Below are 23,740 nucleotides of genomic sequence, written 5' to 3' on the forward strand. Positions count from 1 at the left end.
ATACAATAATTTATCTGCTAAATGAACTAATTTGTGAGTTAAGAAGTAAAAATAAAATCAGGAAAATAATAAGCTGCTATGGGAAAAAATAGAAAGCATAGAGAAGAAGTTATCAAAAAATTCCATGTAGGTAAAAAATGCTGCAAAAAGCAATATATTTCAGACTACAAAACTTTTTTGCTACAATCAACTTATTTAGTAGTTCACAGCATAAGAGATCTCTTAAGACAACTATCTATGATTTTACATCAAAAATTTTAGAAAAACTAGAGGTAAAGATAAAAACACAAGGTGCTTTTGTGGACCTATCTAAGGCTTTCGATAGCCTAGATCATGTTCTTTTATTACAAAAATTATATCTTTATGGAATACAGGGACCAGCATTAAAATGGATAAAATCATTTCTCACTGATAGGTCGCAAAAGGTATACCTGGAGAAAAGGGGATGGATGTAAGGTTTACTCTGAACTGATCAATTTAAAATTAGGCATACCATAGGGGAGTGTCTTGGGCCTTTTCTCTTTTCGGTCTACATAAACGACCTTCCAAATGCGGTGGTTAGTAGTTCCTCAAACCTTGTAAATTTTGCTGATGACTCTAATGTGCTTTTCTGCGAAAAACTTTAGAAACACTCCTCACAGTGGCAGTGCAAATTCTAAGCAAGGCTGAACAGTGGTTCAATGAAAATCGGTTGTTGCTTAATACTGATACGACAGTTTTTGTTTACTTAAGAACCAGCCAGTCATGAGAACAGTTTTCAGATACAATCAATTTTCTATCACAAAACACGGAACCTGCTAAGATTAGTTAAATTTCTTGGTCTTTATATTGACCAGAATCTGAATTGGGGGAAACAAATATAAAATAAAACAAAAAAAGTGAATAAAGCCTGCTATTCATTAAGAGTGTTAAAGAGCTATCTAGACCAGGGGATTTTACTATCAGTATCTTATGCAAACTTTTATTCTGTTATGCGATAAGGAGTAATCTTCTGGGGTGCTGCAATAGATAGCTCAACTGTCTTTATAGTCCAAAAAAGGCAGTCCGGGTGATCTTAGAACTAAAGGCGGGAGAATCCTGTCGAGGCCGATTCAAATCACTTAATATACTCACTTTCTCAGCCATCTATATATTTGAATGTATTATGTTGCTTTTTAAAAATTTTACTATGTTTTATTAGCTGCTTCCCAATCATGATTATAATACAAGAAGCCTTATTTGAATTTGCCACTTCACAGATTGTCTATAACAGAGAGAAGTCCTATCTATGCGTGTGTTAAATTTTATAAATATTCTACCATCTGACATTCAACAGGAAACATACTCTAGAGCTTTTAAAAGAAAGGTTTTTCAACACCTAGTTAACATTGAGCCCTATACTGTGGCGGAGTGCCTGGCCTATCCTTCTCCCTGATCAGCATATTTAATTTGTAATGTCAATATATATATAAATATATATATATATATATATATACATATGTATGTATATATATATATATGTATATATATACAATATATATATACATATATATATATACAATATATATATATATATATATATATATATATATATATATATATTTAATATGTGATTAATAATGTGACGTTATTTGCTCAATTATGTTTAAAAATTTACTCTACTCTATTGGTAATAGTAACAAAGCAACAGAAACTATAAAAATAGTCCAAAGTTAAACTTTTATTAAGCAACTATGTAGGTAGAATATTGTGTTTTTATTAATATTTTACACACCAACATTCTTAACTTCTTAGGTATTTTGATATCTCATCCACTACTAACCAATTAACGATCAGTCTAGATTATTATGTATTTTTTTGCAAAATTATTTTTGATTGAATATTTTCAAGGCCAGCCTGATAAAATTTCACGAATTTTTTGTTGCAATTAATGTTTGGCTCAAAAAATCAAGAATAACTAACAAATTAAAGCAGTTAGATATAGGGAATGCTCAAACGAATAAGAAAGTCTCACAAAATATTATTTAATTACAATACTAGAATACAGGGTCTTCAATTAAAGAAAATACTCATTCCAAAGTTCGACTAATCCTGTATATTAAAATTAAATCTTTCGCCATGTTAATAATTTTAGAAAATATTAGACTATATTAGAAATCTTTTAAACATTCGTCAAAGTATTTTATGTCAAATCTCTAAAATTATACAGGGTGTAATTTTGCCTACAAAATTAATAAAAAAACGTAATTATCTTTTAAATTACCTCATCTAACACTATCAAACAATACATCTGGAAAATGTTCCACTTTATTTTCATTTGCAATTATTTGTTCAATAAAATAGTTGTAGTATGTGCGATTTGTATTACTGGTATAAGGTAAAAGTGCCTGTATAATCTGTTAGTTTTTCTTTGTATAAAATCGTTTGGATCTGGGTTGAATAATGCGTCCATTTAATTTGCAACCAATGAACTGTTTAGTTTAAAGTGTTTTTTATGATGCAAATAATACGTATTTAAATATGATATAAAGTTTAAAAAGTCATTTTGTTTTAATTCTATGACTTTTACAGACAGTTTTCTAGTCACTAAACGTATCAAATTTGCCCAATATCGTGGCAACTCATACCAGCAGTAATACGTTTTTTTTTTATTTTTTTTTCTATTGCTGAATGAATACTGTCTGCCCCCACATTCGTATGACCAGCTTCAATAAATTTGTAGTTTGTAGTCAATTTTTTATCTTTGGAGTTTAATTCGAAAACAGTTTGCAGCAACATTGTAGAAAAAAATGTGCATGGTCACTGTATATGTTATTATTTTCTTTTATAAGGTTGAATAGATAATGGTAAATATAGGAACCGATTTACTACCCACCTTGGCAAGCCACTGTTTTATTTCATAGGTGGCACAAAGAATTTTTGGTAATATTTTTTTGATAATTTTTTTCCTATGGTTTGGTAAATGGTAAGGTTAAACGTTTACCGTTGACGTTTACACAAACTCAATCGACTTCTTAGAAAGGGAGTCGGCAAGCATTTTTCCAGGCCGTGGAAATAAAAACTGGATTATTCGGGCATTTTTCTTTATCTCTTCGTTTCCTCTCGTAGGCAGACTCAGCTAAATGTAAATTTACCTTTTTCTGAAAGCATAACTTTCTTTAATGGGACAGGGGTGCGAAGAATCCCCGGGCGGAAAAACAAATTTAGTGTAAACGATTTAAAACGCATAGCAACGTGGAATATAAGAACACTTTATGAAGCAGGAAAATAACCAACAGTCATGCTAGAAATGGAGAGATTAGACATACAAGTATTGGGCCTTTCAGAAGTTTGATGGCCAAATTCTGGAAACTACGCCAAGGATAATAATACCTACTTTTCTATTTTTCTACCAGAGCCAAACCTCTAAACATAAATCTAATCCAAGTGTATGCTCCAACATCTGATTGCAATGATGGTGAGGTCGAAAAATTCTACGCGGACTTAGACCTGTTAACAAAAAACATAAAGAAGCAGGAGGTAAAAATAATTCAGGCGACTTTAATGCTTAAGTCGGTCGAGAAAAAACTGGAAATATTGTAGAAAATTTTGGGTTGGGTAAAACAAACGAAAGAGGTGATAGACTAGTCCAGTACTGCCAGGAGTATGAATTAGTCATAACAAATGCATACTACGACCTACCCTCACGAAGATTATACACGTGGGCTTCTCCAAAAAATAACACCAACAATATAATCAGAAACCAAATAGATTTTATAACGATTAACAAAAGGTTTTGTAATGGAGTGCAAAGTGCAAATACCTATCTAAGCGCAGATGCAGATACGGACCATAATCTATTACTAGCAAACGTCAACATTAATTCAGAAATCCGGAGAAAAAAGTTAAAACCACCAAAATAAACATCAAAAACCTAAAAGACGACAACTGCCAACAGCAACTAAACGCAGATATAAATAAATTAACTGAAGGAAGCGTGGAATGGGCAGATATAAAAAAAGCCATACTAAAAGCGGGAAAAGAGGTCCTAGGCGAAGAAGAGAAAACCACTAAAAAAGACTGGATGACACCGGAAATAGTTGAGCTAATAACTGAAAAAAAAACAAAAATAAAGGTGAAAATAAATATAACACCATCAAGAATAAAATCAAATATGAAATCAGAAAAGCTAAGGAGGAATGGATGAACAAGGAATGACAGGAACTGGAAGAACTCAGCAACAAACATGACACCTCAAACTTACATAAAAAAATGAAAGAACTTACAGGCAACATCAGACAAAGAAGAACACTCATAACAAGAGAATAATGGAGGAATACTTACTGAAGAGAGCAAAATAAAGGAAGTATGGGAACAATATACCGGGAAGAACAATACCTACAAATTTTACCCTCAGAAGTAAAGAATGCCCTACAGAATGCAAAACAAGAAAAAGCACCGAGTCCTGATCAAATTCCAGTTGAACTGTTAAAAGCCTTAGATGACGGTAATATATCACCCGAATTCTCAACCACATATATGTAGAGGGCAACATCCCAGAGGAATGGATTAAATCGATATTTTTACCTCTGCCAAAAAACAACAATCCCAAATCATGTAATGACTATAGATTAATAAGCCTAATGTGCTACCCTTTAAAGATTCTCTTGGAAATTGTGCAAAACCGAATTTATAAGAAATGTGAGGATCGGATAGATCAAACGCAGTTTGGCTTCAGAGGAGGCATGGGTACAAGAAAGGCGTTATTTGCTTTGACGGTACTCTTGCAGAAATGTCGGGAATATAACAAGAGTGCATATGTATGCTTCATAGACTTTAGGAAGGCCTTTGACCGAGTGCAGCATATGAAGTTAATAAATGAATTAAAAAACATCAATTTTGACAAAAAAGACATTGAGTTTATTAAGACTATATATTGGAACCAGATAGCAGTAGCAAAGGTGAACGATACAGAAACAAATAATATACCGATTGCGAGAGGGGTCGGCAAGGATGCGTCTTGTCTCCGACGCTTTTCAACGCGTACTCACAGGTCATATTCAGAAAAGCCTTATGGGAAAGAAAAGCGGGAATAAGAATTGGTGGAGAAATCGTAAACACCATAAGATTTGCAGATGACACGGTAATTATGCCTGAGAATATAGAAGAACTGTAACCTTTACTAATATTGTTCTGAAGCTGTTTTCTTGTGGCATGTTAAAGTAATTACTATTTAAATGGGAATGAGCCGCAATTAAAGGTTAAAGAACGTTTATTGACGTTTCTTATAATTTTTATAAAACGTCAATAAACGTACTTTAACCTTTAATTATGGCTTATTCCCATTTAAATAGTAATTACAAACTTTACTAGATGCAATAAATAGTGAATTCGAGACTGGACAAACATGACTGTAGACGAATTATTCCACGTTACAAAAGGCAGAGAAACTTTTAGAAATGTGGTCGGCAACCTACGTTAATGGGGACGGCATAGGAAGAAGAAGACAGCTTTCTTATCGCAGGCTACGGATGGAGCAGTGGATCACACTAAGGTGTGAAAGAAAAGGAAACTATAACGACTGTAACGACACATCGCATCGAATCGAATCAAATATCGAATCTAATCTAATCGAATATACTCAAATCGATTATCGAATTAAATCAAATCGAATCGATTATCGAATCTAATCAAGAATCAATAATTCCCTAAAAAAAATAATTATTTATTGCAATAAAATATTTTTTGATACGTCTAATATTTTTGCATCACTGTATTTATCTTAATATTTTTAAGATACGTCTTTTTCACTACTTTAATACTACATATAGTAGTACCAACGAGCATTAACACTTACCTTATTATTATTGTCATATTTGAGACACCTCGTAAACGTTTATAGAATTATATATTTTTTTAATAATTAGCAATCTTTAATATTGTTATTTGTTTACCTCGGCGGGTGAAAATCTTGAGCTTGATACACTCTGTACATTTATACCTTAGTCTCCAAAATATTACATGTAATACAAAATCCTAGCAATAATACAATCAATATTTGAAATTCAAATGCCTTTATTGTATCATGAACAAAGGTCAATTGAAATGGTTTTATAATTCCAGCATTTAACTAAGAAACGTGATATGATAATAACTGATTTATTTCACGTGGAGGAATGAGTTTATAAAAGTGAATATTAACTGGTTACAATTCAATTAATAGGAAAATATACCGTTAACTTTTTCTAGTAAGCAACAACAAGAGGCCCGCTTTTTTATACAAGCGCAATATACGGATATATACGGAATGATTCATATTTTCATTGAATTATTATATACGTTTATATTTATACTTATATTTTTTGAATATTTCATTCATACCTCATCATCATCAATGGCGCTACAACTCTTCGTGAGGCTTTGCCACGTTTACTATTGCCTTCCATGTTTGTCGGTCCTGTGCCAGTAATTCCCATTGTCGCACTCCCATTTTCCCTAGATTTTCTCTAGATAGTCTTTGACTGCATCTTTCCACCTTTTTCTAGGCCGCCCTACAGACCTTCTTCCGTCTGGCATTTCCCAGAACACATTGTTTATAAGGCTATTCATACCTACTGAATATTTTTAAAATCACAAAGGAATATTTGTAAAATATTTTCTTAGAAATTAATCATTTACGATCATTGGCAAAAATGTTTTCGAGAACTTTAACACAGTTTATAAATAACGCTTACCCTTTTTCTGTAAACATACGAAGTTATTTGTTCACAATGAAAAGGGATATTCCTTTAAATAAAATACCGTATAATATATTTATTTATCGTATGGGTTAACAGTAGTACTCAGTTTCACAAGGAGACGGAACCTAGATAACATCTGGATGCCCACTCTGTATGTAAAAACTGCCAAACAGGCGAATAAGATCAAATATCTAGGACTAATAGTAGATAAGTGACCTGGTACGCCCATTTTGTAAGAATTATTAACTGGAAAAATGGGAAAACATGGGGTGTGGAATCCAAACAGATGTACTACTGGCTATATATTACTGTAGTCATACCTATGGTTACATATTGTGCACTAATATGGTGGTCTAAATGCCAATCAAAGACCACCAAAGATAAGCTGAATAAGCTTTAATGACAAGCATTCAACGAAAGAATACAGAACGAATTCCTAAAGTCATCATCATCATCATCATCCAGCCTCAAGAGTCCACTGCTGAACATAGGCCTCTTCCTCATGTTTCCAACCCCGTCTATCTTGCGCCGCTCTTATCCAGTTTTTATTGAGTCTTCTTAAATCGTCAGTCCATCTTGTAGGTGGTCGACCGACACTTCTCTTGTCTTCCCTTGGCCTCCATTCCAATAACCTCTTTTTCCATCGCCCATCTGTCATTCTGGCTATGTGTCCTGCCCATCTCCATTTTAGTCTGGCTATCTTCTCGATGATGTCAGTCACTCCGGTTCTTCTCCTGATGTCTTCGTTGGTTATTCTGTCTCGCGGAGTTATTCCTAACATGGACCGCTCCATTCTTCTTTGCGTGACTCTCAGTTTGGTAGCTGCTGCTTTTGTTAAGGTAAGTGTTTCTGCTCCGTACGTCAAGACTGGGAGGACGCACTGATCAAATACCTTTCTCTTTAGGCATGTGGGCAGCTCACTTTTAAAAGTTTCTCTCAGTTTTTCAAATGCTGCCCACCCAAGGCCGATTCTTCTCTTCAGTTCATGAGTCTGGTTATCCCTGCCAATCATAATTTCATGTCCCAGGTATTTATATCTATCTACTAGTTCTATTTCTTTCCCACCAATACTGATGTTCTGGTTGGGTACCAAATTGGAGTTGGAGTTAGGAGTTAAGTTGGTACCCAACTCCTAAAGTACGGAGGACCAAATCTGACAAAACAACTATTAAAACTAATCTAAGAAATAATCAAACAAAACAAAATTCGTCAGGAATGGTGCAAGAGAAGTGCAAGAGAAATCGTTAGAATACAACAAACTGGCATATCTATGTTTCGTGAACCTTAAGAAGGCATTTGACCGGGTAAAATTAAAATACGTTATCCACTTACAGAAGGTACAAGGAACCTAATGTAAAAAATAAGGAAAATGAAAAATAAGCACACAGTGAACATCGCAGAGCTGAGGAATTTAAATAAAACCATTTTAAAAGCTGTTAGGAAAGACATAAGGGATTCTAACACTAAAGAAACAACTAATATCGTAGAACAAAATAAAAGCCTTAAAGGTTTAAAACGAAAGTTGAAGACAGGAACCAGAAACATTTATAAGCTAAAAATAGACAAGGATATCCTGTATATCAACAACAAGGATATAGAACCTTATATCGTCGAGATATTCACATTTCAGAGGTGGAAATCTCTTATGCTCACATTCCAGAGGTGAAAATGTCAGCCATACAAAATCAAGGATCAGAGGAACTTCCAGATATAACCGAAGAGGAAATCGATTCAGCGTTGAAAAGTATGAAGAACAGCAAATCACCTGGAGAAGATGGCATTGTAAGTAAAATGCTAAAATTAGGAGTCGAATGCGTCATAAAAGCTTTAAAAACGCTTTATAATGCCTGCCTCTTTAAAGAAGTTACACCAGAAAAATGGAAGAGTGCCATTATGATAATATTGCACAAAAAAGAAGATGTAACAGAAATTGGAAACTACAGACATATCAGCTTGTTATCTCATTTATATAAGCTCTTTATGAGAATAATTACTAACAGACTGGAACCTAAGCTGGATTTTTACCAAACATTAGAGCAGGCCGGATTTAGGAGTGGCTTTGGAACGAATGACCACCTACAAGTAATAAAATCCTTAATAGATAAAGTTACAGAATACAACAAGCCATTGATATTAATATTTGTAGACTTTGAGAAAGCGTCAGTTCAGCATAGCTCCATGTTAAGAGCTCTTACAGAGTGCAGTATTGATCATAGGTACACAACTTTTTTTCGGAATATATATGATAGCGCAACTGCTGCAATTAGAATGTATTGTGGCAACACAAATACAATACCCTTCGAGAAGGGTATTAGGCAAGGAGATACCATCTCTCCTAAGCTATTCACCGCTTTGTTGCAGAGTGCTATGAGAAACATTAATTGGGAGAATATTGGAGTCAACATAAATGGAGAATTTCTGAACAACTTGAGATTTGCAGACGACATAGTCCTTATTGCAGACCGGGTAGATCATGCCTGCCAGCTTCTTCAACACCTTCAGAGCTCGTGTACACGAGTTGGAATTAAAATTAATTTCTCCAAAATACAATATATGACCAACCTAGTACTGGCGAAAAACATTTCAACTAAAGGCATGCAAATTGAACATGTGTATAGCTATAAATATCTGGGCCACGAGATTAAATTACTAAGAGATAATCAAACAACGGAGCTAAACAGGAGAATAGGACTGGCATGGGCGGCTTACGGAAAACTGAGAGAAGTCTTTAGATCAGATATTCCCATGTGCTTGAAAAGGAAGGTCTTTGATCATTGTGTACTCCCAGTTCTAACGTATGGAGCAGAAACATTGACCCTTACCAGAAAAGTAATCAATAAAATACAAGCGGCACAGAGAACGATGGAGAGGTCAATGCTGAATATATCCCTCAGAGACAGAGTATCAAATACAATAATTAGGAGAAAAACTGGTGTTACTAACGCAGTTCAAAGGATTACAACATTGAAATTGAACTGGGCGGGGCATGTTGTCAGATGGAGACCTAAACACGATGCTTATCTAAATCGAAGACGTCCTCCAACAAGGTGGTCAGATGACATCAAGCGCATTCAGCACAACTGGATTCACGGTGCTCAAGATATAATGCATTGGAATTATTTATGGGAGGCCTATATCCAGCAGTGGACTTAATACGGCTGATGATGATGATCCACTTATTGTACCCAAGAGAGATACCTCTAGGAATAATCAAAATGATCGAAAATATCTACCAAAACAGCACAATAAAAGTAAAAGTAGAAGGAGAACTTAATTGGAGCTGGAAGGTCAGATAATAGAACAAGTGATAGAGTTTTAATATCTAGGCATCACATTATCTAGCTAAGGAAACCTCGAAACTGAAGTTAAAGATAAAATGAATAGAGCAAACAGTGCTGCAGGTTGCCTGAATGAAACAATATGGAGAAATAACAATATCGGGAAATAAATGAAAGGCAGAATTTACAAAACAGTCATTAGACCAATAATGACATACGCGGCAGAAACACAACCTAATACAGAGAGAACACAAAGGATGTTAGAAACAGCACAGATGGAAACACTTAGAAAAATTGACGGTAAGACACTATGGGACAGAGCTAGAAGTACAGATATATGACGTAGATGCAAGGTGGAGAACATCAAGAACTGGGTAAGAAATAGAAGAGTAGAATGAAACGATCATATAAGCAGAATGACAACAAATAGATTAGTAAAGACGGCAAGAGACAGTTCTTCAATAGGAAGACGATCAACAGGAAGACAACGAAAACGATGGAACGACAACTTACTGCAGGCGCATTGAAAAACAGACAGAGTCATGTTTACATAAAAAGAAGAAGAAGAAGACCATTGTATTAAAATGCGACAGACAGAGTCATGTCTACATAAAAAGAAGAAGAAGAAGTAGAAAAGCATGCTTAATCATAACAGAAGCGATATCCACTACCCCAACCCCCGTTATGGATGTCATGTTTGCCTTCTTCCATTACATATATGGATGCAGAAGGCAGGTAAGAAGCCAGTAAGCAGGGAAAAAATATACCTGGATCAAATCTAGTGAGATAATTAAAAATCAGCCAGAGTTGGAAATGGTACTAGATGCAGTGCGACCTAAATATAATTTTAAAAGGCCGTTGTTCGTCCTTTTCAAGGGAGGGCGAATGGAAGTCGAATAAAACGAATCTCATAATTACAGATCAATGCTGATATACAGCCAGCTCTAAAATAGATGAAGCAGTTAAAGTTGGGGTATACGGAGGGAAATCAAAGCTAAGGTTTACCGAAAGGCTGAAAACCTAGGTATTATATTTCGAGAGGCAATTTTTGCCATCAAGATGTACCTGTAGCATTTGATAAAAAGGAACTGCAATATTGCTGAAAACTAAAGGCAAGCAATGCCATTGTCAAATATTATATTGGTTTATCAGAACCTTTATCAAACAAGTGAACAAAGAGCATTGTTATTAGAATAAACAAGGAACGATGATAAAACAATAATGCAGTTTATGTTACTAATATTCTGCCAAAGAATAATCCTGGTAGCATCCAAATCAGTTGTATTATTTCAATTCTTACTAAAAAAAATAGTGTTTTTTGAATAGAGCAACCTTAAGCAGTCTTTTTATTTAAAAATAGACTTTGCTACGTGCTCTCTATGTTGAATTTTTAAATATCGACATAACTTTTGTAGTTTAAATGGTTTTAGTGATTGTAAATTTGTGTCTGAATCAATATACGTAAACCCTAGCACTAGAAATAAGTCCTAAAACTGACTGGTCATAAGAAAAATAATACCAATAACTTATGCGCTGTTATTAGTCATGGAATAAGCACCGTGTCAAGCAAATAGACAACAATAAAAAAATGTGTACTAAACAGAATATTTGAAATCTTATTTTATAATGATGCAGTCGGAGACTCTAAATATTTTAGAATAATTGGTCACATACAAAAACCCCACGTACTAAATTTTCAGCTATTATTAAGTCAAGTTTCTCTTAAAACGTCTAATTAGAACTCCCAAAGAATCACTCTTTGCTGGTCAATTGTAGACCAACAGTTTGAAAAGCATGAAAGGCCTACTACAATGTAAACTATTTATCGCCGTATCAGAAGTTTTGGACTTATTTCATACAGTCCTCAGTTTTTCCTACCTCTAAAAGTACTCACCAAAATGATCGACTGCCATGGTGCAGAGGATGGGTGAACTGGGACCTTGAATAGAATACCATTGGCTTATGTGATGAATTTAGATTCTGTTTAGGTATACATAATAGCCGTGCAAGGGTGAGAAGGCGACGTGATGAGAAATCCTTAATTTTCTATGGAAAGGCATGTGCACCACACTGTTAGAAATATGGAACTATAATATGGGAGGGGCTATTGCTTAGAGAAGCCGGTCATCTTTGGTGTTTCTCAGAAACAGGATAACTCTCCTGCTTACATCTAGGACGTAGTAAACCCACTTTTGCAACAAGATAATTACCGACCACATACAGACAGAACTGAGTTGGTTTATCTTGAAGACAATTAAGCTAATTTGTTGCCTTGGCCGCCTAGATCTCCCGATTTTTCAACCATTGAATATATCTGGGACATTGTGGTGACTACTCCACTTTCCTCATTAACCAGAGATTATATCGAAGTAACTAGAGATGAAATACTACAGGAGGAAATTAATCATCTCATTAGGAGTGTGATTAAACGTATTTCTGATCGAAGAAGACATCATGAATGCCAACATGTTATTAATTCTTTACATTTTGTCCAATGATTGGATTTTTCTGAAATGTTGAATTGCTTAACTAACTCTAAAAGACATAGGTACAAAAAGTTATTCTAAAAAATTCAGTAATACTGGGTGTTTTTTTCTGTCATTATATATATATATATATATATATATATATATATATATATATATATATATATATATATATATATTAATGTGATATTAAAAGTCAGAGGTGCGCCAAACAATTAATTAGCTAATTAATTAATTAATTAATTAAACTTATTTAAATGATGCAATTATGATTTTATCACACTATTTAATTCTCTTATCTCAGGGTTATATTCGTGCTTCAATTTCAATATCTATGCTTTACATATGATAGGTAAGGTCTAAGGAATATCGGAATAATAGTCATATATGATACAAAATTATATATTGAAATAAAATTCACACTCAAATATCTTAAACAAAAAATATCTCATACAATGATTATCAAAATTTTGTTCTACGTACGTAAACCTTCAAAAATTATTGTTATATACTATATAATTTAAAATTTCAAATCAAAATTGTTGTTCTATATCTCCTGATAAATATTTCTATCTTTTCTGAAGCAATTAAAAGAAAAAACTTTGTTGATAAAGAAAAACTGACGAATAAAAAAAAACTATCTCTCTGAAGATGAGTTGTCCAAATCCTTGTTCCTTGTAGCCTACACTATCTATTCTTCGCAGTTCCCTAGGTAATCAGCAATCTTACAACAAATTATTGCGAGCCTCTCGTCTTCAATGATCTCCTTCAGATGCACGTATCGTTCAAAAGACGCTAGCCTCTTCTCCACTCGATAAACTGAATCTCTCGTTCCGGCCTGAACAGTGACTCTTGGAATATATAAGTAGAAAAGTATGACTTACAATATTTTACTGGATCAGCTTCCGTCAGGATACACTTAGTCCACTAAAACTCACAAACATTCACTTCTAATGCTTACTATCACTTGGGAACCACCAAAGAACAACGACTGTTCGCCTTGCACCCTTGGAAAACAACTGATTATATTTTCTCCCTTAAAAATCCAGCTAAACTCTCATTCCTACATAGCTATCTCCCTCTTTTTCAATGTCCTCCAATCAGAGTTCCTCATACTTCCCACCATCTACCATTTAGATGACAAACAACAATTTTACCTACAATTATAAATTTCCTAAAAACTATTAACATGCTAATCGGTTTCTACAAATTCTTAAGAACTAACGGAGAAATATAATTTCTAAATTCTACCTTATTGTCTTTATTCACAGTACAAGTCCATTTGGAAAACCCGATCGTATTGTTCAATTCACTTAAGCTCCGTCACTCGAATATATTTTACAAATAAAATAATTTATGCATATCTTTAAATTTTGTTTACTACAGGTAATCCAAAGATAATGGACTTTCATTTCTTCGAAATATCTTTTATAGTTTATTAGGTGAATTATTTGACTTATATTTTGTATTTTGAAATATTTAAAAAAAAAACAAACCAATATTATTCTCAATTTTACATAGCATAACAATATATATATATATATATATATATATATATATATATATATATATATATATATATAATATAAATTTTGTTGCAGGGTCAATGAGCCTAGATTAATTTAGGTATGGCATGGGTTATGACTTCAAATCCCATTCACAGTACATTTTCCTCTTTATTTGTGCAAAATGGAGACAATATAATCATCAGCGAGGATTGTTTAGGTAAGTTAACATCAAATTACTATTCCGTAATATCTTTAACAGATACTTCTTAAAAAATTAGACAAGGTTCTGAAACTGTTTTCTTGTGGCATGTCTAGGTTAAATATATTTATATTTATATGGGATTAAGCCACAATTGATTGTAATAAAAATTAAATTTTATAATAGTTGTTTGACGTTTTGACTTTTACTTCGGAAATAATTTTTAAAAAAGATTATTTTAAATTAAGGAGGTGATATTATAACCAAAGTTGTTTGGCGGTTATCTTTCTTTATATAAATATAGTTTTATTCTTTTTTAGTTTTCGCTTTCATGTACCCATTCTTTCTATAAAATTCGAGACTTAGATACCTTTTCTGGATACATACTTGGCTCACTACAATACATAATTTTCCTATTTGATTCTATTATTCGTATGCTTCTTCTTTAAGCGACTATTATCGTCTAAAATGCTAAAAAATGACACATTTTCAATATTTTTTTTTGTATCTTATCTATTATATATGAAAATCAAACATTTTTTATAATATTATACAACTTTTGAAGATTACAATTTTTTCCATTCTTCCAGTATTTTAACGATGGCACCAAAAATTTTTCGTCCAAAAAAAAATAAAAGTCGAGAGAAGTGTGTTTACGTGATAATTTACCAGCAAAATTGGAAATTCCTAAGAAACAAAATGGCGGACATTTACATTAAAAATGTATACATTGATAGATATAAATTTGTATTGAATCTGAAAGCATTTTTTAGTTATAACTGCTTTTTTGTAGACATTAAAAACTAGCGGGAAAGCATGCAAACATGGGGCGGACTCTTCCCTAAAGTTCTGGTTGTCAACTCCTACATTGGCAGTTTGATTCCAATATAGATCAGATATAATTTTTATATCACGACTGTAAATACTTTTGCTTTTTGATATATCTACCAACTGTTTACATTGAACCTTATCCAATGCCTTTTTAAAATATATAAGTACATGTCATGATTCATGTTTATGCATATCTGGGCTAGCACATTTAAATCAAATTAAACTTTTCTTCTGGCCATACTACTCCTAAACCCAAATTGTGTGTCATTAATTTCATATTCAAGAGTTTTAAAAATTCTATGTATTATTTTCAAGAAATGTGTGACTCATTAAAACCAGTATGTGATTTGAGCAACATGTAGTACTTTTGGGACGTCGTTCAGCCATTATATCTTAATTTATTATATACATATATATATATATATATATATATATATATATATATATATAATATTTGGAATATATTCAATGGTTGAATAGCAGAGGTTTTATCGGTCAATAATTGGCAAATAAAAGTCGTCAACTACTTTATTGATTTATTCGAATACGTTTCGCTTTTATTTTTAAAAGCATCATCAGTTCACTACAAATAAAAAAGATTTTAGAATATAAGTAAACAAACCAACAGGGTTCATACTTACAAAAACAATTTGTAGGGTCTTTTTTTTATAGATGTTATAAAAACTTTATAGCCCTACTAAATGTTGCATATAAAATACTTGCAGTATATATAAAAGATAAGCTATCTCAAAATATAGATAATTACATAGGGGAATATCAATGTGGATTCAGAAGAGGGCGCAGCACAGTGGATCAAATTTTCCTACTACGCGAAATACAAGCAGAAAGCTACGAATATGGGAAACCTACAATGGCCCTATTCATCGACTTTAAACAAGCGTTCGATAGGATAAAGCGCAAAGAAATATACAAAGCACTACGTGAAATGGGAATTAGTGAAAAACTGATAAGAATGGTAAAAGTGACACTCCGAAAAACAGAGAATAGGGTTAAAATAAATGGCGAAGAAACAGATAAGTTTGAGGTCAGTGAGGGGGTGCGACAAGAAGACCCACTGTCATCGCTGTTGTTCAGTATCGTCCTCGAAGTTACCATCAGAGAAGCTGGAATCAACAGGTCAGGACTTATATATCAAAGAAAACACCAATGCTTAGCATTCGCTGACGACATTGTACTGATAGCCAGAAGTAAGCAAGAATTAAAAGAAATAATAAAAAGATTAGAAATAAAAGCGAGAAAGAAAGGGATGTACATAAATGAAGAAAAGACCAAATATATGGAATGGACAGAAAGAGATTACCTACAAGAACAATATCTGACAGTAATAACAGATGAAAAAACATATAAATTCGAAGAAGTAGAAATATTCCAGTATTTAGGAGCGACATTCACGAGAAGACCAAATATGAAGGAAGAAATCCAAGCAAGAATTATGGCCGGTAACCGTTGTATTTTTGCACTTAACAATTTATTAAGAAGCAAAAACATATCTAGAAGGGCTAAGATAAGAATATATAAGACAGTAATAAGACCTATTGTATTATATGCCAGTGAAACATGGACAATGAACAAATCCGAGCAAGTCTTGCTGCAAGTCTGGGAAAGAAAAGTCCTCAGGAAAATATTTGGAGGTAAATTATGGAATGGTATATGGATAAAAAGACCAAATATGGAATTAGAGGAGATATATGGAGAGCCGAATATCGTAGGGATCATAAAGTCACAAAGACTGAGATGGTTGGGACACATCCAAAGGATGGAAAACACGAGACTGCCAAAAAGAATGCTAATGGGAGGAATAGGAGGGAAAAGTAAGAATGGCAGACCGAAAACCAGGTAGAAGAAGGATGTTGAAAAAGACATAGAAAAACTTAAAATACCAAACTGGAAAAATAAAGCAACAAACAGAAAAGAATGGAAAAGAATAGTAACCCAAGCCATGGGCCTTCTAGGCCTGGAGAGCTAAATTATATATATATATATATATATATATATATATATATATATATATATATATATATATATATATATATATATATAAACTCTACGATAACTTAACATTAAAGATTAAAAACTAAACGAGAGAAACGAAACGTGTGCAACTCCTGCTACATTGGCCAGACCAGCCGCTCCCTTCAAGGTCGACTAACGTCCCACAAAAGCGACATTAGAATTTCTAAACCATCTTGTGCCCTTGCACAGCATGCTATTTTAACCAAACACAGTATCGACTTCACGAATACCAAAATACTGTGCAAACAACAAAATCATCATAAGCGATCCATCCTTGAAATGTGTCAAATTCTTAAACATCCATCCTCCCTAAATAAGAGAACCGACATCGACAACTTGAGTCAGATATATCACTCCCCCATCATTCAAAATAAATAAAAAACCCCTTACAAGACAGTAACTTCAATCCCATTTTTCGTTCCAATTTTTTTTGTTTGTTTGTTTTTTAAAGAAAAAGGAATAAATGAATCCTTTTTTTAAAAAAAAAGGTCCGTCCCTGTTCCGCTTACTAATTCCCTTAAGAATCGTAATCCGCACCATGCATTCCAAAGAAACACATGGACGAAAACAAGCCACATGTGAAAATTATGACGAGCTGATCCAAAACAATCGAAAAGATTAGTGTGGTTTGACCCTCGAAAGAGCTTAAACCAACATTCAAATGAAGCCATCGGTTAAAATTAAATGAACTATATATATATATATATATATATATATATATATATATATATATATATATATATATATATATATATATATATATATAGTTCATTTAATATATATATATAACTATATATATATATATATATATATATATATATATATATATATATATATATATATGTATATATATATATATATATATATATATATATATATATATTGTTATGGTTTAAATTTATTAAAATCTAATAAAAAATTAAATAGGAGTATTAGATTTTTGAGATTCGAATATATATATATAGGAGTAATTTTTCTAATTTAGTAGAAAGTAGGCAGATAGGAGAATAGATATTTGTACGTTAATATATGATAACAATAGAGGAATTCTCATAAACGATTAATGTTAATAGCCCAAAGATAGCAATTTTAGAATATAAGGTTTAAGTCTTTTGTTTACAAAGAAATTGGACAAAAAATAAGAAAGTTTTGTGGTCAGAGATAAGTATACAATAACCAAAGAAGTATTAGCTGTATTGTCTCTAGAAACTTGGAAACAAAGAAAAGATCTTGTTTATGTAAAATTTGGAAACACCAAATCATAATATCATAATAGCATTGAGCTTGTGTTTGACAAGTCACAGAATTCGTCGAAAGGGATGGCGTGGTATTTAAAATGTGTATGTCTGATAGGTGAAAAGGAGAAGTTGGAATTGAAGTGAAGGAAGTCACTATTTGCCCGGGAAAAGGAAGCAAGTTGTTTTTGTTTCATATCCTACAATGAAAATTAGCAGAGTTCTTGTCAAATAAGAATTGTGAAAGGTGTTTGGTGTCTGTGGAACGAGCCTCAAAGATTGGTAGCAGTGGACAACGAAAGTATATCCTGTAATAAACAAACAGGTGCATAGTATATTTGGTACTAGTCTATTAAGTGAAAATCCTTTCGACTAGAAAGAAATTGATTCCTGTGAGATAGGAGTTTGGTCCAGGAGCTTTTAGAGAGACTGTTGCGGCGATAGTGTGTGCGAGAGACGAGCAACTGAGAGTACGAGAAAAAGGTGAGCAGATCACAGTCGTAAGAAGAAAAGGTGCCAGTAGAGAATTCTTGGAAATAAAAGGTTAGTTTGCCATACAATCAACAAAGACTTTCAACCACGATCATAACTAGATCATAATTAATTTTTTTTTATATTCTATTTAGTGATTTTATTTCATAATAAATATAATCTTTTAATTCAGATATAAAAAAAAATTAAAAGAAGTAATATTTTTTGAAAAAAAATTTTTGTCTTGATTTAATTGAAAAAAGAAAACACGTAGAAGAGATCTTTTATTTTAATACCTCCAAACAATTATTGATAATGTAAATAGGAATTTTAATGAATTTGTAATATTAATTATACGGATTAGCGCGTATGATATATGATTTTAATTAATTGTAAAATTGTCTGACTTCTAGACCTTAAAATATGATGATTCTGCCCACCATGCCTTATACAAATACTGCTAGTTTCCGAGAAGCCGAGTATTTAAAGTGCAAATATGGATTTTAATTTTCGCAATAACTTTGTATATTTTCACAATCTCTATTTAAAAATTGGCAATTTTACGTTTTTTGGCATAAAAGTTGCTAATTTAGACTCTAATTTAACATAGCTGGTAGAGGCGCTAGTTACACTTATAATAGTTGTGTACTTATAATAGTTGTGTTTAGTAAATCAAAGTCAAAAAATCAAATAATCAAAATCAAAAAATCGAAATGCTAGAAAAGTATGAAGATGCGTTATGTTCTAGAAAACAGTTACTCTTGTTTTATTGATGTCAAGAACTTTAAAGGAAATGTTTTACATGTCCACCATTTACTCCAATACCCTATATGATCCGGTTTGGCAAAGATCTCTTAATATCAAGTTACCCTTGTCTTTTATTTTCTATCACATTCGCGGCTTCTTCTATTTTTTGTCGCAATTCTAAAAAAAAATATTTCTTTTTTTGTAAACTAATGCCTTCATTTGACCAAATCCAACCAAATTGAAAAATTCAAAGGATTTAAATCAGGGCTTCTTGGTGGCCAAGCAAACTCACTTTCATGGCCAATACATCGATGTGAAAACTGTGGGTTTAAGTATTGACGAACAGATTCACAATTATCCCTAAACTCAAATCGAAGGCAACCTAACTACAAACTATTTCGAAATTTTTACAACAAAAAATAAAATATTAATCCAGATTTTTTGGATACAATTATTTTTACTGATGAAGCAACATTTACCAGACGAGGAATATGTAATTGGAAAAATAATCATTTGTAAGATTTTGAAAATCTTTATACTAAGAGAGAAATCCGTTTTCAGCACAACTTTAAGGTTAACATTTGGAGTGGTGTAATATGTGCCTTCTTAATAGATCAGTTTGAACTGCCAACTAATTTAAATGGAACTTTATATTAAGATTATCTTCAAGAAGACTTACTAGAGGATATACCTCTTGCCTTAAGACAAAACATGCCGGAGCACCACCACATTATTGTGGTGGTGCCCATTCTGTATCCTCTTCCTTTGTTAATGCTTTTTGATGACTTCGTCCATGATCAAATTGAAGAGCACGGGGCTTAATGAATCCCCTTGTCTTATTCAGCTGCCTATTTCTATAGGCTCTGTAAGTTGTCCATCTATTCTGACTTCCATTTCGTGGTTTGGGTAGATGTTTTCGATAGTTTTTGTAATATTTAGGGGAAGTTCTCTATTACACAGAAGATGGATTATATCTTTGAGTCTTACTCTGTCAAATGCTTTCTTTAGATCAATCAGACACAGAAATGTTGGTTTATTATACTCTAGTGATTTCTCAGTAATTTGCTTTATAAGGAATATTGCATCTGTATACGATCTTCCGCTACGAAAACCCTGTTATTCATCTGCTAAACTTATCCTCTGATTTATTAGCACTTGTAAAATTTTAGTTGTAAGTTTTAGCGTAGTATTTAACTAGTTTATAGCTCTGTAGTTTTTTGACTGTTTTTTAGTCAAAAAAACAGCCAGAAGTTTTCTACTCAAAATCCGTAATAGGTTTTATTAAAATTGAAAAAAGATTGGGCCCAATTTTAATAAAAACCTATTTCGGATTGTGAGTAGAAGACTTATTTCCCTAACATTCATGAATATGTGCTCATAGCGCAACCATTTTATCATTCATCACTTTACTTTAAAGTTTTTTGTTTTTTTACTTTAATTACTTTAATTTGTATAAGACATGTTGGGCAGAATCATCATTATTTTAAGGTCTATAAATCTATGGTATACTGTATGATTTCTCTTTCATTATTGAATAGTTGAATGTAATTGGTCCATTGGAGCAATATTTTTTTAATTTAAATAATTATATCACCTTTACGATTTATTAGGCTTTTTGTTCTTGTGTTATTTCTGAAAGCTAAAATTTCTTTGATTTTTTTGTATAAATTATAGCTATCATACTTTTTATCTATATATTAAATTTTCTTGTAAATATTGGACAGCTAACTCTCTTTTCCTCTACAATTTTCTTTCTGATGTTTCCCTGAATTTCTAAGTACAGTGGTACCTCGATATACGAGCGCCCTAATACACGAGTGTTAGATACGAGCCGCGGAGCGAGCGATATTTTGCTTTGAGATGAGAGCAAGATTTGAGATAAGAGGAATCGGTTTTTATTCAAATTCATACCTATAATTTGACTACTTCTAATTTGCTTTGTAAATAAAAATAAAATACACTTTACTGGTAAAGACCTGTAAAGATCATTTTACGGGTCTGTACGTGACTATTACTTCGACCGACAAATTAGATGGTCATTGGAAGTTAAATTCGACAAAAATTCGGATTCTATTACTAACCATATTGCACTCTCGATGTCAGTGTAATTTACACTGTGTAAATTTTTACTATAGATCTCAGTCTGTCTGCTTTGCTTGTTTCCCTCATTTTCAAAGTATTGTTGATAAGACTCGTTTAAAGCCAGTCGGGGCTGGTTTGACAACTTTAGAAAAAGGACCGGCATTCACTCCGTAAAGATAGATTAACTCTACTACTTTGCGCCAATGCGAGTGGTGACTATAAAATCAAACCTCTTCTAGTGTACCATTCATAAAATCCCAGAACCTTTAAGTCACATAAGATTTTAAAAGAAAAACTACCAGCTCTGTGGAGGGCAAATCCAAGTCGTGAGTCACCAGGAAATTCTTTGTGGAGTGAATAAACCTGGTGTTTGCCCCTTCTGTTAAAAAATATCTACAGCAAAACAACATACCCATGCAAATCCTTCTTGATCTTGATAATGCCCCTTTTCATTCACCAAATCTCGAAGATGATTTACTCCAAGAGTTCTCCAAGTTTAAAAAGATGCCTTGCAGCCCATGGATCAGCAAGTGATTTCTGATTTTAAAAAGTTGAATACCAAGCACATTATTTGGCGCTGCTTTGAGGTGATGGAGAACACAATCCATCACCTGAAAGCAGCGCCATCACAAGAACATAGTAATATACCTAAGAATTATTGAGCAGTCCTAGCTACGTGTTACAACAAGGACCTTAGCCTCTGCATGGAAGAAGCTGTGGCCTGAGGCTGTAGATGAAAGGGCCTGCAAAGGACTGGAACCTGAATTGTCAGAGGTAGATGAGGTTGTTTCTCTTGTAAAATTCATGAATCTGGAGGTGGATGAAAGAGATGTGAACGAACTTGTCGAGGAACAGTCTCAGGAGCTGACAAACCGAGGAGTTAAACGAACTACATTCGCAGCAGCATACGGTGGTTCAACGAAACATTAGTTTTGAAGAGGGGCCAGAATTGGAAGAAGTTGTCTCTACGAGAGATATAAAGGAGGTCCTGGGAATGTGAAAGAAAGTTGCAGAGTTCGTGGATAAAAATCACCCCGAAAAAGTTATAACTGGTCGTGCATCGGTGTTGTTCAAGGAAACTTGCCTAACACATTTCCGCAATATTCTGAAAGGGAGGAAGAAGCAAACCTCCTTGGACAGTTTTTTTAAACGATCTGCAGATGAAAATGAGCAAAGTGTAAGAGCAACCAAAAAAGCGAAGACCACTGACGAAAATTTAGCGCGTCACTTTTTCTTGTGTTTTTACAGAATATGTATGTATTATTTGTTACTTATAAATAAATTTTTCTTCTTTTAAATATATTTTTCTTATTTAAAAACACTTAACAAAAACAAATAACGTGTTTTTTGGGGACTGGAACGGATTAATGACATTTCAGTTTGTTTCAATGGGGAAAATTGCTTTAACATACGAGCAATTTGACGTACGATCAAGATTACGGAACGAATTACACTCGTATGTCGAGGTACCACTGTATTTATTCAGGTCTTATGCTTTATGTTTTTTTTTTCTTTCAAGTTTAAGTTCAAATATTTCTGCTGGCATCCAAGGTTTTCTGTTTTCTCTAAATGGTTTGAAGGTTTTTTTCCAATAGAGACAAGAATCTGTTGAATTTTCACCATCTAAAACAATAGTTATTATTCCATCGTGCCCGCCCTTTACAAATTTTCACATAATTAGCGGAAACTGCTTTCTTATTCAATGTTCACCATACGATTCTATCTCACAATATGATTGTCGAGATAGTTTTAATTTAATATTCTTCGGAAAATCATGTACATTTTATTGATTAATATATGTTTAAATTTAAGGTCTAAATTACTATTTGGTGTGTTTTAGCTATACTGGAGGAAATTCTACGTAAGCTAGCTTCAGAAGATTGTTCCTTAAGAACTTTTCGGAGGGCAATTGGTTTTGGACAGAATATCAGAAAAAATCTCATCCCACTCTTGATTCATGTCAAAAACGATGCTAAAATCACTGATTCAACAAAAATCATTGACACTATCATTAAAATTCTAGTTAATCTTACGATACCAGTTGGTAAGTAGTATTTAATACTTTCGTTATCATATAATAGTTGGCACGTAGTTGTTTTTATTGTTTTATTGAATTTTATCAATAAACAAGGTATTTGCACAAAACTCATGGTGATGTAGTGAAAATTATA

The 23,740-nt window shown here is 32.9% G+C and overlaps 1 protein-coding gene across 1 annotated transcript in view; it reads left to right on the forward strand.

Annotated features, from left to right (window-relative positions):
- Positions 1-23,740, forward strand: part of tim (timeless) — a 141,858-nt gene that overhangs the window by 54,017 nt on the left and 64,101 nt on the right. Inside the window, exons 2-3 of the mRNA XM_072535062.1 lie at positions 14,064-14,187; positions 23,410-23,613. Of these exons, the coding sequence (XP_072391163.1) occupies positions 14,091-14,187; positions 23,410-23,613 (301 nt within the window). The 5' untranslated portion in view covers positions 14,064-14,090. The remainder of the gene's footprint in view (positions 1-14,063; positions 14,188-23,409; positions 23,614-23,740) is intronic.

This window comes from Diabrotica undecimpunctata, chromosome 6 (genome assembly GCF_040954645.1).
Source record: "Diabrotica undecimpunctata isolate CICGRU chromosome 6, icDiaUnde3, whole genome shotgun sequence".
In the NCBI taxonomy this organism is placed as follows: domain Eukaryota; kingdom Metazoa; phylum Arthropoda; class Insecta; order Coleoptera; family Chrysomelidae; genus Diabrotica; species Diabrotica undecimpunctata.